The 18,403-nt window shown below is 40.9% G+C and overlaps 1 protein-coding gene across 10 annotated transcripts in view; it reads right to left on the minus strand.

The window, feature by feature from the left end:
• PCDH17 (protocadherin 17) overlaps positions 1 to 17,550 on the minus strand; it is a 288,195-nt gene extending 270,645 nt beyond the window's left edge. For 9 of the 10 annotated variants that reach the window (XM_075918934.1, XM_075918927.1, XM_075918933.1 and 6 more), the window contains exons 1-2: positions 17,017 to 17,550; positions 12,488 to 15,936 (exon numbers count right to left, since the gene is read on the minus strand). In XM_075918934.1, coding sequence (XP_075775049.1) covers positions 12,488 to 15,097 — 2,610 coding nt within the window. In that variant the 5' untranslated portion in view covers positions 15,098 to 15,936; positions 17,017 to 17,550. Of the gene's footprint in view, positions 1 to 12,487; positions 15,937 to 16,363 lie in introns of all 10 variants that reach the window. The other variant, XM_075918926.1, reaches the window with a different exon arrangement.
• Positions 17,551 to 18,403: the final 853 nt, after the last annotated feature.

Consider the following 18,403-nt stretch of genomic DNA (forward strand, 5'->3'; position numbering starts at 1 on the left):
ACCAATATAATAAGTATACTTAACCAAATCACTAGTAACCCTAAAAAATCACAAAGAACAGACAAACCCTGGCAGGAATTAATCTGCCATTTTCACATATCTGCCGAAGGGAGGTATTGTAATTGCAAAAATTTGCTCTTAGACTGCTGAGACTCATAGTAATTATGTTTCTTTTTTTAATAGAAATAGCCACAGGTGGTAACAAATTGGGTTTTGAGATGGGGAACTGGGCATGTATTCTAACCCAAATTACTATGTAATTGTCTTGATTATAAAATACTGTAGAAAACCTATTGCTTAAAATTTAAATCAAAACAAAAAGTCTCCTTTAAATGTAGTCTCTCCTCCCCTTGCTACTCAGCATGGGAACCCATTACTTCATTTATTGGTATCAGCAAGACTAACACAACTGCAAGCAATCCATAATATATCTTTGCCAATACCAGCCAAAATTCCTACAGCTTGCATTTGTTTAACTGTAGCATTTTTCTCTTGTTTTAACTTTATTCAAGGATAAACAGTAGCTTTATGGAGCAGGTCAAGATCTGGAAAGCTAGCCACTAATTATTAGGATTTGTGCTGAAGATGTTGGTCTATAATTTTTAAATGAGCTGAACTTAAAAGTTCTATCCAAGGCTCTGGAAGTCAGAAACACAAAGGCATTTAAAATTACTTACTTTACTTCTCAAGAAATCTTTATTTCAGGACAGACACATTATTGTGTTAATGAGATGTACACTGTGGAGAAAGCTTCATATTTACTGGTGGTCAATGAATAAAAATAAAACAAATCCATCCAGTTAGTTTTATCACTATCCAATATTCTAGTCTGCCAGGACTGAAAAGACATTACAGGTGGCTTAAACAGATAGAACACATTTACGGACTTACACAAAAAGAGGACTATAATTCAAAAGAAACATCATAAAACATTTTGTTTTCCCATTTTCCTACTACATAGTTGACTTTTTTCCTTGAAGCTAAGGGGATGCAAATTACTGTGTGTTTTTTAATACCAGGTGTTTTTAATACCTAATGCTGTCAATAAAACTGATTGTGTGATGATCATTTCACATTCCACATGATTTATACCTCCTCTTCATCATCATTCTCATTACTGAAGGCTGATAGTTGAATACACAATTTTAAGCAGTTGTGTAATTACAGCTATGCTAGGGATGGACGAATACTGGCTGGTGGGCCAAATCCGGTCTGCCAGGTTTAGCCCCTGCACGGCCGTGTTTACCTGCAGAGAATCCCAGTCAATGGGAGCTGCAGTCATCCATTAGTGCAGACGTGCCAGTATACATAGCAGCAGCGGCCCACCGGAGCTAACCCCAGTGAACCGCCACTGTTTTATTGCCCATCCTGAACTATGCGATAGAAAGGGAGGCCCTTCCTTTATTACACTTTTGCCCCAGGAAAACATGACAATAGAATTTGCCTCTAAACCTGATGTTTTCTTCTTTGTTGCAATAGAGTACAGACTGACAACATCTTCTCTTGAAGTGTGGCCTAGATATTGAAACAGTTTCTAAGGTTCCCTTGATTGCCATTTTTTAAAGCTTTTAAATCTAGTACTTCCAAAGCACTCTAAATTCCACTATATTCTTATTGTCATTTGATCCAGTGGAATGATGAAGAGATCAGTAAAGAACACACTGGGTACTTTACAGCTGTGGCTGTATAATCTTGCTCATGATCATCAAAGCAGGATTGTTTTTATGATCTTCAAATCAGCATATCAAATTACACAAGTGTATGCAAAACAGCAAAAACTATCAAATATTCAGTCACTAGGATTATCTCAATGGAGTATTACAGTATGCAGTATGCAGTTTGAGGGAAAGTGAACTGAACAGCTTTTGTAGCTTAGATTCAGTTTTGGGAGATACCACAGAAAGGGATGCTGATAAAAAAAATTACGCATTTTCTATATATTTACACATGAGCAACTTCTCTCACATAGCGATCCCATTTAATTCAGTGGATCCCATTTAATTCACATGTGTTAAAATACTTCCTTGAATAAGTATTTTCTGAATCCGGCCTTTTAACCTGTAATACTACTACAGTTGTTTGTATCTAATTAGATTAGTTTTCACATTTTTTGAGTTAATCAGATTAAGCACCCACTCCTAATTCACTAACTTCATGAAAAAAAAAATCAAAATTTTGTGAAAGTAGAATCAGAGCCCAAGTGTTGAATTTGGGGTGCAGTAAGAAAACTATTTTGTTCTTTTACAGTATTTTAGCAAACAAATCACAACAATAAAAGACCACTTAACAATCTTTGTGTTTTAGAATTTTATGGCAATTCTCTTCTAAATTAAATGACCTTTGGAGTTTTATGCAATTAAACTTCTGGCAGTTCTGACAGTTCCTAATGCAATTTTATGTACTCTTGCTCAGTTTTTATTGAATTGTAGCCACAACAGTTCTATCCATAAGTGGTTGCTTAGCAATCAGTAATGATCCAGGCAGAAATATAGTAAGTAAAGATATTGACTGACATGCTCTGTGTTTCAGTCACGATGTTCATTAAAAACAAAAAAAAGCACCACAAATGAAAGTTGAAAACAAAATATATGAATAAAAGACTAAATATTATTGTCTTTCGGAACAAATTATTAATTTAAAAACTACAAATTGTGATTAACATGTCAGTTATGTATAAAGTTTCTTAGCTATTATTAAAAATACATTAAAATCCTTCAAAATTTTGATGAAGCCATTATTTACCTTTTGTTTTTAATTCAATTGTCAAGTATGTTCTGAATGGTTTTAAAAACAGTATATATCTACAAAGCAAGCAAGAGTTTATAGCTTTGAAGACTTGAAATTGATTTTTAATGCACCAGCTTTCAAACACTACAAAGGCTGCTCTTCACTGATAAAGACAGTAAACAAGAAATAGTCCTTTAAATGTTCCCTTTAATGTTTTTCTTTAATTAAAAATCAATCTGAAACATTGCAAGTTTTTAAAACTGTTTAAGATTTTTGACACACAATGTGTTCAAAATAAAATGGAAACTCACAATTTGTTACTTTTGTTTACTTGTGCTATTTTACATTTTATTTGCTCTGCAAACATTGGTAAGCAAGAAATAAACACATATACAAGTAGTTTATTATTGAACACAGCTATTTTTATTGAACAGAAATATAATAAAAATATGATAAAATAAAACTAGATGTTATAAAGCTACTGAAGCAAAATGCTTTTTAATATCTTAAAATTATTTTAATGTATTCCTTTCTTCTAATCAGACCAAAGCCTATTTATGTAGATTAGTTACATCTAGAGTCTCATTTATCCAACCTGTATTTATCCTTTGATCACAAAGCTTGTTAACTTAAATGGTCTTTTATTGTTATGATTCGTTTTCCCATAATTATGCAGTTTAACTGCCTGATTTTTTTGAATAAATATATGCAAACGCGCCAATCATATTCAGCAGTGTTATGCTGGATGCTCAATGAACTGTAAGAGTCATTTCAATACAATAAAACTGTCTGGAAGTGTTCCAGGGCAAGGACTGCAGATACCAGTAATCATAGTGTCACTAGGACTAGAACAAGCAAATGTAAGTGTGTCATACATATACCAATACATTGTCTGAAACACTGTCTGAAACTAATTTCACATGTCTAACACTGAAAAAAACTTACAATGAATCGATAAGACATGCCATCCAGACCTCTTAGCTGAATTTCTGCACATATATCTTCTAATAATTCTCTCTTTTTTACACTTAGAATTCTGCAGTCCCATGCATTGAACACTGTAGCAGAATCAGAGAACAAGTCAACATTGATGTCATTAAAGTCTTTTTTCTTAGGTAATCAGAGAACATCTTTACCACAATAAATTGACAATACATCAGCATTGGACTGATTAACTTTAGAGTTGAAAAAAAGAAATGTCCTCCAACCAAAACTAAGTGAAGATGAACTGATTTTTATACTGTCCTCTGCAAAGGCAGCAAACACTAACTGGTTGAAGCAATTCAGAAATAGAAATAGATGGTTACATTGTAACCTTAATAAAACGTGAACCCTATATTGCAACCTCTTAGATTTATCTATGACATGTATTAGTGTTTGCAAAGGCTATATAAAGTACTGCCTAATAGCCTAATTAAAGGCATATATGTACAAATGTGCTCTTTCTGACTATAGTGCTTAATAGTGATTATTTTATACAAACTGCTTAATATTATCAGAATGTGATGTGCAGTACTAAGTCACATAATTTAAGAACTATCAGTAAGCCAAACCTACTCGTTTCTCCCTCTTCTGCACTAGAAAATGATACTTTCCCCAGAAAAAAAATGTTGGCAGACTCTCCATGAAGCATTTTCATGTATATGTGAGTCTTCATTTCCATGAGAGGCAGTTTTCATGCATTCCCTATTCTTTGGTATCCTCTCATCACTAATTTTACTACCTCTGTACAATGTAAGGACTGATATGACTGAAAATATGAAGTCCTCAAGTTACTTTCTGGGGAAAAATGTATGTTCAAAGTATATTCTTCTGACCTCCTGACACCAAAATACAGCTTCTGTACTAGCAAAGGTAAAGAGAATCTGTGTTTCTACTCTGGTCAACAAATCATTGTTTAAGTTCCTTTCACAGAAATTCTTAACTGTTGCAAAATATTGGTAGAGCCAGTGTTTTTCCTTTCATCTAATATAGACTTACACTCCTCAAGCTTGAAGAGTTTGTTGCCTCCAAAAACAACACTGCTAGAGGTATGTGTAAAAGTTTCTGACAAGTGAAACAGACTGGCATAGATTTTTGTAGTACCACCTGAAAGGGGTTTGGTGCAACATTTTTTACTTTTGCAACAAAATTATTGGAAAGAGATGTTTAGTGCCACTTTTTAAAAAATATCAAAGTGGAAAAGTGCACAGTGTCTAAAAATTAACAGAGAATGGGAGAAAGAATGGCTGCAAAGAGAAACAGGTGCTTTTTCACGTGTAAAAAACTCTAAAGAACTGATTTATGGTCCACTTTTGCAGTCTTTAATCAGGTAAAACTCCATTCATTTTCATTATTTTTTGCCTGAGTAACAACTGCAAAATTGAGTCTATATGTGAATATCTATAGGTGAGATCTGCAAATACTTTAAATTTATATAGTGACAGTTTATTACAGAACTATACTGGCCACATTTAACAATAATAGTATATTGTATACATGGATTAAAATAAATGCAAATATTTGTTTTGATCATATAAATGCAAAAATATGCTTTATGAATAATTCAAAGAGAGTCTTGGATTTCTTACCTTTTTAGTATTATAATTATCAATTATTAATATGTTAGAATGTTATTTCCAACTCTAAATATAAATGTGGACTTCAAATTATATTTAAAAAGTTCATTAGGAAAATTCTTCATTTGGAAAAGATTCTGCACCATTGTACACAGGCTGTTCCCATTTTATACATATATAGGTAACTTTTCCCATCTCCTATGACAGATGATTTTTATGTTTGAGTTCTAAATAAATTACCAGATTCTGGCACCTTTATTCATATTCCATAGGTACCTTAGCAGGAGGATTTATCTGGCATCACTGAAGTCAATGGGAGTTTTGCTATTGACTAAAATGGGAACTAGATCAGGCTCTTGGTGTGAAATTTGATGGAATTCAGTAGGATTGTTTACAGAATAAGACAATACTTAGTGCAACAGTGGCAGAATCTGGGCCCAAGTTATTGCTAAATCAAAAGGTAACTCGTTTAAGGGCTCAGTTGTACAAATCTTATTCATGATAGCAATCACTTATGCATCTGAATACTCCTACTGAAATTAGACAATTCATGAAAGTGGTCCCTAAAATGAGTATAGTTTCAATAACTGTGCAGCATGTAACAGTCAATAGTTTTACCCAAATAAGGACCGCAAGAGCCAACTGTTATTAGTCACTTTAACTTCACTAATATTTGTCAGCCTTTATATGTCTTTCCTAATAGAAAATATATCATACTGCGTCCTTGATGTTCTTTACCAACTAGTTAACTAGGATTTTTATTTTGAAAACACTGTTGTTTTTCCATAGTCCCAACATCTATATATCCTCCTCATGACTCTTACTTTCTCTCTCTGTCTGCTATTTTGTATTGTTTAGCTCTGTAATGTTGGAATATGGGCCTTAGAATGATCTCACTGCATAAATCAGGCATAACTACAGTGAAATAAATGGAGTAACCCAGCTGTAAAATGTACAAGGAAGGAAGATCAGAATCAGGACTACAAGGTCTATAACAAACATGTAACAAAGAAGGGATGCCTGATCCTGAAGTCACTACCCAGATTAGAAAATCCCAGTGGATACTACTATCGGATATGGTCACAAGATCAGGCCCTAAAGTGCATGTATTTTATGAGAGTGTAATGTTCAAACAGAGTAGCTTAGCTGTTGGGCACAAAGTAAATATTTACTGTACTGAAAATATAAAGAAAACATGTATTCCTGAACTACTTCTTACACAAGCAATGCTTGCATTGAATTCAATGCACAATGAAAAATAGACCTAGAAGCTATCAGAGAATACTAGAACTGGAAGGGACCCCAAGAGGTCATCAAGTCCAGAAATGTGCATTGGGTAATTATACCAATGTAATATATATTTTAAAATCTCAAACATTTCATAGAACTATTTTGCATTAGATCTAATCTAGCCATACACATTATAAAAATTATCATACTTCTCAGCTAGATAGCTCTGGCATGAGATCAGATATTAATCTAGTCATTTTTTATTTGGTCTTAGAAAATACTACATGCTTAACCGCTCTAGATCGGCATTCTCAGGACTTAACCGATGCTGAACCAGAAAATTTGTTGAACTACCAAGGTCAATATTGTCTAGCAGTATTATCAACGCTTCCACAGCTTACGGTGCTCTTAAAAGACATTTAGGAGTAAATTAGAGCTAAATAACAGCACAGAACACAGAGCCAGGATTGGTGTCTGTAAACAAACTTTATGGGACCACAGGAAACTTAGCCACACCCAATGTTTTTTGTGTGTGATGGTACTGCCCAGAACGGCATACTGTCACCTATTTTCTCAGCCCACAGAAAAGGAATAGGATTTCCCCCACGCATACCGGCACCTGATTTCCTGGGGTGGCTCAGCTCCTGTTGGAAGCCTGCTCAGGATGGGTGGGGTGGGGTGAGAGGGTTTCCAGCTCCCAGCACAGCACTGTGGCTCTTAAAGGGCCCCCAGCGCTTTTTTTTTTTCTTTTTTGCTCAACAAATTTTCTCCAGAGCGCCGGCACCTTTATTCTTATAAAAAAAGCACTTGCCACACCCATAATAAGAGGACACCCGTCTAACTAAAATCATTTTGGGCCAAAGACGTTGCCACACTAGAAAGTGCCATACTAGAGAGGTTCGTCTTATATTGGTAAATCCAAATGTCAGGGAAATATAATGTCTAAACCTATAAGCCTGCAACAGTGCAGAACTTCCTCTGACTTCTCCCACATACTCTCAATACAGGTTCTAAACTTTAACTATGTTAGAAAAATCAGCTTCTGAACCTGAAAACTATTCCCCCTTGAAAAGAATGTAAAAACCAAACATAATGTGAGCCTTTTGAGATTGGAGTTCTGCATGCAGTGAATAAATGTAATTTGTTTTTTTAATTATTTCAGTTCTCCTGATATTGCACTGTCAGCATGTTTCCTTCTGCAACAATGCGCTGTGAAGTTCCTTAAAGCAAACAATGGAACAATCGTATATTTGAAGATATAACAACATGAATATAGCTCACGGGTTTTTTCTCCCTTGAAGTCTGTATCTTCTCAGATACTACTAGACACCTGGTGATGATGTTGCACTGGGACTTGACAATAATCTGTTGACACATCGTAAACATCAGGTGCCTGGAAGTATTAAGAATGATCTGCAGTTTATCCTAAAATGTTATAGGATTGTCTACTTCAGCAACTGTAACAATTCCCAGCTTGATTCTTTCTTGTAAAATGGTCTTTTTCTTTTCTTCTTCTTCTTCCTCTTTTTGTCTGTACAATAAATTCTGTGACCACAGTTTCCCCATTCTGTCTCACTTGATATATTTACAAATCTCTCCATACTGCATCACAAGTATAATAATAAATATTCTCTATGATCATCAACACTCCTTGCATATGTAGATAGTTTTCTGTACTACTGTCATGTCACTTTAAAGAACCTATTTCTGCGGGTTTCCCTTTATACATCCACTCTTTCATCTACTGGAAACTTGAAGAAAAAGAAATTGTGGCTTGTTTGCCAGCCATACTGTTTGCCTGTTTCCTGCTAGCATGAATTGCTTACACACTTAACTACAGAAGTTTTTGATAGGGCTGAACATGAACATATGTACTTGTAGAATACCAAGAAAAATCCCGTCTGTTACACAATGAAGGGCTTGGATGGAAGTTTGAGCTAATATGTCCATGAAATGTATACCTTTTGTCCTCTATATGAACCATTTACAATTTTGGTTTTGTAAATAAATTGTGTTTTTATAAACACCTGCCATCGCATGTATGTCTAAATAGATTTAAGCTAAATTATTCTTTAAAACCATTATTCCTTTAGGATAGATACAATGTGCTGGCAGACTTGTTAAATAACTGTGTAAGATGTATTTGTGTAGAGTAGGTGTCCTAACTATGCCTGGTAAAATAATAGTCTCTATATGTCATCCTATCAACTAATTAATCTATAGAATATAAATGGCCTGATTTTCAGAGTTGCTGAACACCTGCAACTCTTAAAGAAATCAATTGGGGCTGAGTTCTCAGTGCCCTGCATAGCCATCCAACATTTTACATGTACCTAATACAGGAAATTTAAAGATTTGCATTATGATTGTACAAAATCCCACTAATTCACTCTAGCTACTTATTCTCCTATCGCAAACTACTGAAATTTACTCACAAATTAGTGAGCAAATGGACAGTTAAAACATAAAACTAAAGCATTGCAGAATGTGTTTAATTTGGGAAAAGACTGTACCACCTCATTCAAACTGAGCAGTATTTACTTAGCAGCTATTCTTATTGGGCCAGGTTCTAATTAACCATAGCCACACTATAAGTATCAATTTTCTCCAGGTATCCATTACATTGGATGGATCTACAAGTGAGATAAGATGCTATGCACATGAATAAAGATATTACATTTGATTCTGACCTATTGACTTCAGTCTGGGAGGAAATCCACAATAAAAAGGTAAGAATGGGAAAATCTGGCCCTTAATGATTAGACAGCTGTAATATTGATTTAATTATTTATAATATTTGTTAGTGTACTAGTTAATATTATGTAATGTAGTGCATTTTTAAATATACAAAATCTGAGCAGAACCTCACTAGAGAGCTGTCATGAAATCCTTTCTGAGAAACAGAAAGAGAGCTGTTTGATTGTGTAAGTGAGAAAGTAAGAGATTAATATTGTTCCATTATACATATATATGAAAAAACTAAACTGAATATTCACTGGAGAAAATACTTACAAAATAGCTTAGCTTTCACCTGGCAATGAGCAAATTCTGCATTTTTCATTAGTTAATGAAAATGGACAATAACCCAGATATTTGGAGACTCTCTTCTTTTTACTGGTTTCCTCTTTTGCTTCCTCAGCATAGGTTATTTACCTAGAAGTAGGTTTTATATCAGTGAATTAGGATCCATTGGATCCAGATAGAAAGCCTGATCCTGAACTCATGAAAAACTTCCACTGACTCCAACGAGAGCTTTAATGAGTCCAGAATCAGACACAAAGAAGCATGTACTTTCTGATCTTAAATGCAGAGTTGATATATAATACCTAATTTGAAAATGGGAAGAGAAAGAAGGCAAGATAATATAAAATTCCATTTTTGTGGCATGTAAGTTCTGTATCTAACTGTGGTGGAGACATGCATTTTCCCCCCACGTAGTTCTGCTAACGCAAACCCCTGATACTGTAAATGTGGGCATATTCAGAACAGGGTGCCACAACTAAGTTAAAACAAATATGCTGTTTATGTTTATGTAGTGAGTAATTAATTTAAGTCCACTTGTGACCTAAACTAAATTTGATACAGCTTTCCATAAATGAGTGTTTTTAACCCACTAGCCGTACCACCATGCTCCAAAACAATGTGTACAGATATTCAGGAAAACAGAAAGTTACATATTAGGTATTAGGGTTCATGCTATCAGGAATTAGGGTTAAGATTTTCCACAGTCATCACAACAAAACTTTCACAGAAACCACAACACACACCTTTTTTAAGGGAGGAAATTTCTCTTTCAGTTTTATATTAATCTCAAGAAGAATCATGATTGATATTATACAGTGAACACTGCAAAAAGGAATATTTATGACTGGGATTTTTTACACTACAGTTGAATCTTTACTATTCAGTAGCATTAATACATGTATTAACTGCTTTATATAGCTATTACATGATTGCAAGAGAATATAATTTTCTGTTTTAGTAATTATTACACTCATCACTTGGGAGAAAATAGTTCTGTATTCTGACCACTTCACTTTACAGTAAAAGAAATTACATAACTTAAACAAGAACCACTGAAAGTTATTTGTCTTTCAAAATAGGAATTATAAACAAAATTATTTTTGGTGTTGCCCTAAACTAATAATCTTCCTGAAGTGTCACTTTTTGTTAAACTCCATTTCATATTTTAAAGAATACTCAGCCACCTAATTGATAGCAACACAAATTCATGTTAAGTAGAAAATGAATTCCTTTCTGTTACACAACTCAATAGTTGGATGAAAAATAGTTCACAGTGACCTTGGACACAAGGCATTTTTCTGAAGTTATTAAAACATACAACCAGAATGGATCAATTATTGGCTACCTCTCTTGAGACTATTAGATGCCACTGAAAACTAGTAAATTTAGTGTTCACAAAACTGCATCATTTGAAGTCTCAAATGCATTATGAATTTCCTTTTGATATATCAAGTGTCTACAGTGAAACTTTTTCTCATTAGTTGGTAACACAAAATGAGTCTGTGTCACTTTTGATACAGTCAGCTCATTCCGATATGACTCAGAACAGCATATTAGGAGAACCACAGGCCAAAACAGATATGACACTTCAGATATATTTAATAATCATTACGCAGAGCCTGCGTTCAATGAAAACTTTTAAAGTCGCTTTGGAGCATACCTGTAACATTTGAACATTAAGCCATAGTAATCAAAGAATACTTTAAATTAGATCAATTAGGGCCAGATTCTTCTTTCAGTTTCATGGTACAAACACACTTCTTCTGAATACTCCTTCTATGTTTGAACTTTAAACTACACACAACCTACTAAGTTGTTCTTGTAATTAAATATTGAACTCAATCCATGGTCCCAAATTCTGTCATCATAAAAGTTAATGGGGTGATGGGTGATACTGAAGGCAGAATGTGGCCCACTACTCTATTTTTTTAAATGAGCTTTGATTTAAAAAAAAAACCAACATGTAAGTCTTTCATTATAAAGCAATAATCAATACTGATTCAGGCTACTGGAAATCTGTTGTTACACAATAGGATTTGAGTTTTGTTAACCCTGTGGGGGGGGGGGGGGGGAGGAAGTATACCATACATTTTAATCTAGTTAAGACAACTTTCCAAGACTGAAAGTTGTATTGTTTTAAGGGAAGAAAAATAATTAATGGGGCCTCAAATTATACTGTTCTGTGTCAAAGATAAAAATATATGCATATATGTTCTAAAAAAAAGAAATTAAAAAAATAAAAAGCATACATCTTGGAAATAGCTCATATTACATACAGGATTGGAAGGCTATATACACTATTGTAACAGATTTCCTCAGAGGGGAAATATGTGTCCTTATTGTGTACATTTTCTGCCATGTCCTGTTGGTTACAGCAGCAGACATAACTTCTTCAAATATCCCCACCCCATCTGTACCCCAAACAAAAGTACAGTGAAACCTGTGGAAGAGACCACCTTTATTAATTGTTTGCAGTGCTGTAGCCATGTTGGTCCCAGGTTATGAGAGAGACAAGGTGGGTGAGTTTGCCATTCCCGGACTTGAAGAGGAGTTCTGTGTAGCTTGAAGGACTGTCTTCTTCACCCACAGAAGCTGGTCCAATGTGTACCTCACCATCCTGGTCTCTCTCACCTTTATTAGGCAATTTCCATTTTAGGAGACTACCCCCAAAGTTTTAGGCTCAACTGTGTTCTCACGTACACCAACGTTACCCTAGTGGTGATTCCATTAATGTCAGTGGAATAACTTTTGATTTACACTGGAGACACCAGCATGAGAACAGAATCAGATCCCTCAAGTATAGTCTGCATCACCTTTATTTCAATAAGTCCACCTGTCTGAAGTGACTAATTTTTGTTGGTGCCTTACAGCAGGTTTCACTGCAGACAAAATGTAAAGTTTAAACCAAGGTCTAAAGTGAGGTCCAGGTTATTCTAAAAGTCTCCTACCTGAATTATGGACATCCGGCTCGGGGGAGCCTCGTTGGCGTTAGTCCCTTGCCCTGTGAAGCTGGTGTGGCAGCCCACATGTCCCTGGGGCACAGTCAGGTTGTTGGAGGCAGGTTTCAGATACATCACCTCAGACCTGGGTGAGCTGAGGGGCAGGCGGGTCTGGTAGTCAAAGTACATGGGTGAGGTGGCCAATGATGGGCTGCTCACTACGTTCATGACATTGAGGGGGCCTCTGCTATCCTCACCCTCACTGGGCACCAGCATGATGTCATTCTTGCTGATCTTCTTCTTCTTGCCCTTGCCCCCACCACTGCCTCCTCCTGCTCCTCCCCCACCGCTAACACCCCCTCCTCCCAGCTGGGGATGGCTGTACTCAGCAATGCGGCAGTTGTAGGTGCGAATCTCCTTGTTCTCCCGCTTGCACTTCACAGCAATGGTGATCATGGCAGCTAGTAGAATGATGGAGACAGTACTCAAGGTCACAATCAAGGGCAGCGATAGGTCCCAGTGTGGTCGCCGGTGTTGCTCTCCATTCACCTGTGGCTCACCAGCTTCAGGCAGAGGTCCAGCCAAGGCCCTGACAATCAGCTTGGCCACGGCTGAGAGGCTTGGTTTGCCATGGTCACTGACTTTGACTACCAATTCAGCCACAGGACTGAGTTCTTCCCAGTATGGGTGCAAAGTACGTATCTCACCACTTGTGGGGTCCATCTCAAAGAGGTGCTCCTCATTGCCTTCAACGATCTCGTATGTTAGGCGCCCACTTTCCCCAAAGTCACTGTCCAGGGCATGCACAGTGCCCACGGGGTAGCCCACACCAGCATTGCGTGGCACCTGTAGCTCCGCCGTGTCATTGATGAGGGCAGGCAGGACAATGAGGGGTGCGTTATCGTTGACGTCGAGCACTGTAACGCGCACAGTGGCATTGCTCTCGCGGTGGGGCGAGCCCGAGTCCTTGGCCAGCACGCGGAACTCAAAGTGCTTGGTTTGCTCATAGTTGAAGCTCCGCAGGGCATAGATGGCGCCGTTGGTGGGGTTGACGGAGACGTAGGTGTAGATGGAGACATCGCCCACATGCCCGGGCAGGATGGAGTAGGACACAGTCCCATTCTGGCCCAGGTCTGGATCCTGGGCCAGCACAGAGCCCAGGTACTCCCCAGGGATGTTGTTCTCAGGCACCTGCAGGACATAGAGGCTCTTGCTGAAGCGGGGTGGGTTGTCGTTTTCGTCCAGGATCCGCACAGAGAAGGATTTGGTGGAGTTGAGCGGGGGATTGCCCCCGTCCCGGGCCAGGATGGTGACATTGTACTCGTCCTGCGCCTCGCGGTCCAGCGGCCGGTCGGTCACCACCGTGTAGAAGTTGTCGTAGTTCTCCTCCAGAGCGAAGGGCACTGCGCCAGCCCCACCGCCCCCCAGTACCCGGCACTGCAGTTGCCCGTTCTTGCCGGAGTCGCGGTCGGTGACCCGCACCAGGGCGATGACGGTGCCCGGCGGGGCGGCCTCACTGAGCGCCCCCTGGCGGACGGAGACGAAACCGATGGCGGGCGCGTTGTCGTTGCGGTCGATGAGGCGCACGGTGACCTTGCAGTGGGCGGGGATGGGGTTGGGCCCCAGGTCGCGGGCCTGCACGTCGATCTCGATGAGGCCGCTCTCCTCGTAGTCCAGGTTGCCCTTGACGCGGATGAGGCCGCTCTGCGGGTCGATGCTGAAGAGGTCGCGCACGCGCTCGGGCGCGTAGCCGCTGAAGGAGTAGAGCACCTCGCCGTTGGTGCCCTCGTCGGCGTCGGTGGCGTTGAGGTCGATGACGGCGGTGCCCAGCGGCGCGTTCTCGGGCAGCTCCACCACGTAGGAGGCCGCCTCGAAGACGGGGCTGTTGTCGTTGGAGTCGATGAGGCGCACGTTGAGCTGCACCGTGCCCGAGCGGGGCGGGTCGCCGCCGTCCAGCGCCGTCAGCACCAGCGTGTGGTGGCTCTGCTCCTCGCGGTCCAGCGGCTTCTGGATCACCAGCTCGGGGAACTTGGTGCCGTCGCCCCGCGCCTTGACGTCGAGCGAGAAGAGGCCGTAGTCGTCGCGGGTGAGCAGGTAGGTGCGCAGCCCGTTGTCGCCGGCGTCGGGGTCGTGGGCGCTGGTGAGCGGGAAGCGCGTGCCGGGCGCCGCGTTCTCCGAGATGTCCATGTCCACCTGGTCGGAGGGGAAGGCGGGCGCGTTGTCGTTCAGGTCCTGGATCTCCACTTTGATCATGCAGATCTCCTGGTCGTTGGCGAAGACCTCGAGCGAGAGCTGGCACTTGGCGCTGCGCCGGCAGAGCGCCTCGCGGTCGATGCGCTGCTTGGTGTAGAGCAGCCCGCTCTCGCCGTCCACGTCCAGCAGGTGCGGCGCCGAGTTCTCCAGCACGCGGAACGTCGACTTGGCTCCGCGGCCGCCGCCCCGCTCGGCCGGCGGCGGCGGCGGCAGCAGCCCGCCCGCCCCCGCTTGCAGCCGGGCATCCCTGCCGATGTTCCCGATCACCGTGCCCGCCCCCTGCTCCTCCGGCACCGAGTAATTCAGGTTCTTCAGCGTCAGGGCGGGAGCCCAGCAGAAGAAGAAGCAACAAATGGAAAGGTACATCCCCGAGCCAGGGGCGGGGGGCAGCTGCCGCAGCACCCGGGTGGCCCCCTCTGCCCCCTTTTTTTCCTCCTCCTCCGCCGCCGCCTTCTTGCCTCGCCCGGCTTGGCTGCTCCCCACCCCTCTATTTTAAGTTGCTGAACCTGTTGCTCTCACGCATCTGCAGAGACACAGGATGCGGGGCAGCAAATGGAGCATGTAGCTCGCAGGGAGGGGCGGCAGAGCGAGAGAAAAGCAGCCTCGGCAGCCTGAAATCAAGCGCTTCTGCGGCCACACAAATCCCCGCACAGTTACTTGGGCTGGCCAACTTCAGCTTGGAGGAGGTGAAGAATAAAAATTTTTTTTAAAAAAAATAAAGCTTCTTCTTTAAACGGATCCGAACGGTGGCTTTATGTTGTGGTGGTGTTGTTTTTTAAATATCCGCCGGCTTACCAAGCATATATAAAAAAGGGATCGGAGGTGGTGGCTCTCCCGATCAGTCCAAAATTTTAAAAAAAAAATGTAGAAAAAGGAGGTGGCCGTTGGGAAAGCAGGACCGTAAACAGAAAACGCTTATTTGCCACTCATTGCTTGTGATGCGACTGATGGAGTAGAGGGTGGGTAGGAGGGGGAAAAGAGACTGAAGGGGTGGGGGGAAGTAAAAAGAGTCTCTCGCCTGTGTAGAAGCCCGCTCCGTGTGCAGTGAAAGGCAGTGAAATGTCTGATTGCACCGCGGGGTTGTTGGTTTTCAGGGAGTGTTTTGCTGCATTTAGAGATCTAATCTTGCATTGCTTGCGGCGGAGAACTGCATCTCGCTGCCATCGGTATTTCCCTCTCGCCGGCTCCTCCACGCTCACTCTTTCCTTTCCGAACAACAAAAAGAGGGAAGGGAAATTGCAGTGTGAAAACTAGTGTCCGGATTTGTAGTTTCCCTTCCTTTCTCTCCCCGCGCCACCAGCCTCCCTCTCTTTCTCAGGGGAGGGGGGAGATTAAGAAACCCACCAGCTGCTCGTCATCACTAGCGATAGATGTGTTTTTTAAAAATCACAGGCTCTGCTCAATCAAATGCACACATGGGTTGCTTTAAGACAGGCCAGTAGCCGCCGCCACCACCACATCCTCTCTCACACACTGCGTGTGTGTGTCTGTGGAGCAGCACTTTTCTCGATGCAGTTTAATTCCAGTTTGCTTTTCTCTCCAGTCGAGAGGAAATCAACAGGCAACCCATGGCTGGACGCACAGATTAAGAAAAGGGAGCGAGAGAGAAAAAAATAAATAAAAGCAACCCACCACACACACACACTCTTAGTCTCTCGCTAAAAGGGAAACAGTCTCTGCATTCACAAGGCTGAGCTGTCAAGTGCCCCTCTTTTCTTTCTATTCAGCATCTCCTTCCAATGACACTGCCTCCTAGTCCTCTTCATTTAGGGGAGAGGGAATCTTAGCGATGAATAAAAAGAGGCAAATATTTTGATCGACAATTCTTTTAGAATAAAACAAATGCAATTCAGTGTTTGGTGGGATGCATTTTGCAGTCTTTTCAAGCTGTAATAGTCTTTCTGGGCATCTTGGTGTACGGGAGGAGAGCGGCCGCAATGCCAGATGCGTTCACCCGGGATGATTTACAGTCCCCAGTGATATTATGTATAGGTATATATCGGGGAGGGGGTACAATTTTATTTCAGGTTCTTTTAACTGCCGAAAAGAAATGATTGACACATCCAGAAATGCAGGTGTTTCAATCTGCTGGATGAGTCAGATCCAGCGGAACAAATCACATTCACTATCGCCTCATGTTCCTCCCTTCACAGACATTAGTTGCAGCTTCCTCCTAACGCTTCTCTGACTCACGCTATAGACAGAAAAATCAGATTCATGTTTTGGAGGAAAAAGAGAGGGGAAGAAAGAGGAGGGTGTCGAATCCAGCTGCACTTTTACTATACCTCTTTCTCCGGGAGACTGAGGATCAGGAAAACAAGGCTGTTATCCACTCACGGGCACAGAGGCGCGTCTGTCTCCTGCTTTGCTGAGTGTTTTAGCCACCTTTCCTCAGTGTTATGTGTGAAACACCCAGAGATCTTGCACATTAGCGGGGGGGAAAGCACGGGTTCCCATGGAATTGTTCACAGTTCTAGTTCCAAGTCTCAGTTCTGTACTGTTTTTTCTCCTCTATTTGAATCCGGAGCCTCTGTGCACAGTTAATTCTGCGGTCTGTTGTAGAGGGATTTTTAAAAATTCTTCTCTCGGTGGCACCTTTCAAACAGGCTTTAGCCCAGCGTTAACCATACCGTATGCAAAAGAAATGTCGATTTCAGAGAAAACAGATCCACATTACACGCCGTCCGTAGGTAAGTGGAGATTTGCGAAAATTCAACAGTTGGAACACTGTCTCGTATATCTCCCCCTCCCTTACTGCAGCATTCGCTGGGTTCCCAGCCCCATCGCTCTCTCCCAGTGCCTCTTGCCGACTGACTCTATTCACCTCACGCCGCTGCTTAAACATTGATACTGATTCCCTACCAGCCAATCCGTTCTGAGAAACGGAACCTGCCTCCGAGCCCAGCTTCCAATGAGAATCAGTGGAAAGGCTTGGGGAGGCGGTCCTAGAATCCCCAGTGCTTTGGTGTCATTGATTAGATCAGTTAGATTGGAGACTAACAATGTGAGAAGGGCTTGTTGCTTGTAAACTGCAGTGTCTCATTTTTACACACCGCAGCGTCTCTCTGGCATTTTTATTATTTTTTTTGTAGAAATATTAAGAAGTCCTCGGTGATCGCACAAAATAGAGAAAAATTAGGACCAATACTTCCCATATGTCAGGCTGTAGTAGCAGCGTATGACGGGATAAAATGTGTATACATGACATACATCCCAGATTCTCTTAAATCCCTGAGTACAGTTAGAATACTTCATTGTGGGAACGAGAAACTGTTCATGTGATCCAGCTGCCGGTTCTATAAGTCTTCTGTGATATCGCTGGGCAGGCAGCTATCTTCACCCAATGTCCCTGCCCTCGGTTTTAAAAAAAAAAAAACCGACTTGCCACTTAACAGTTATTGAATCTCAGTAACATAGTAATGCCTGACAGATAACCCGAAAATTATATTTTTCCAGCACATACACTACTCAGTGTCTCAGAGTCGATACTCCAGTATCTCCGCCCTCTCCTCAAGTCCGTTAAAAAATTCATTAGAGATCGAGCCCCACCCAAGACACACTAAACAGGTTTCACAAGATAACCAAAATATAAATCTTATCACGCACAAAGGAACCTTTGTCGAATGCTATGTGGTATCTATGGAAGCTTGCGGTAGTGAACAGCTGGAATAG

This window comes from Pelodiscus sinensis, chromosome 1 (assembly GCF_049634645.1).
Source record: "Pelodiscus sinensis isolate JC-2024 chromosome 1, ASM4963464v1, whole genome shotgun sequence".
Classification (NCBI taxonomy): domain Eukaryota; kingdom Metazoa; phylum Chordata; order Testudines; family Trionychidae; genus Pelodiscus; species Pelodiscus sinensis.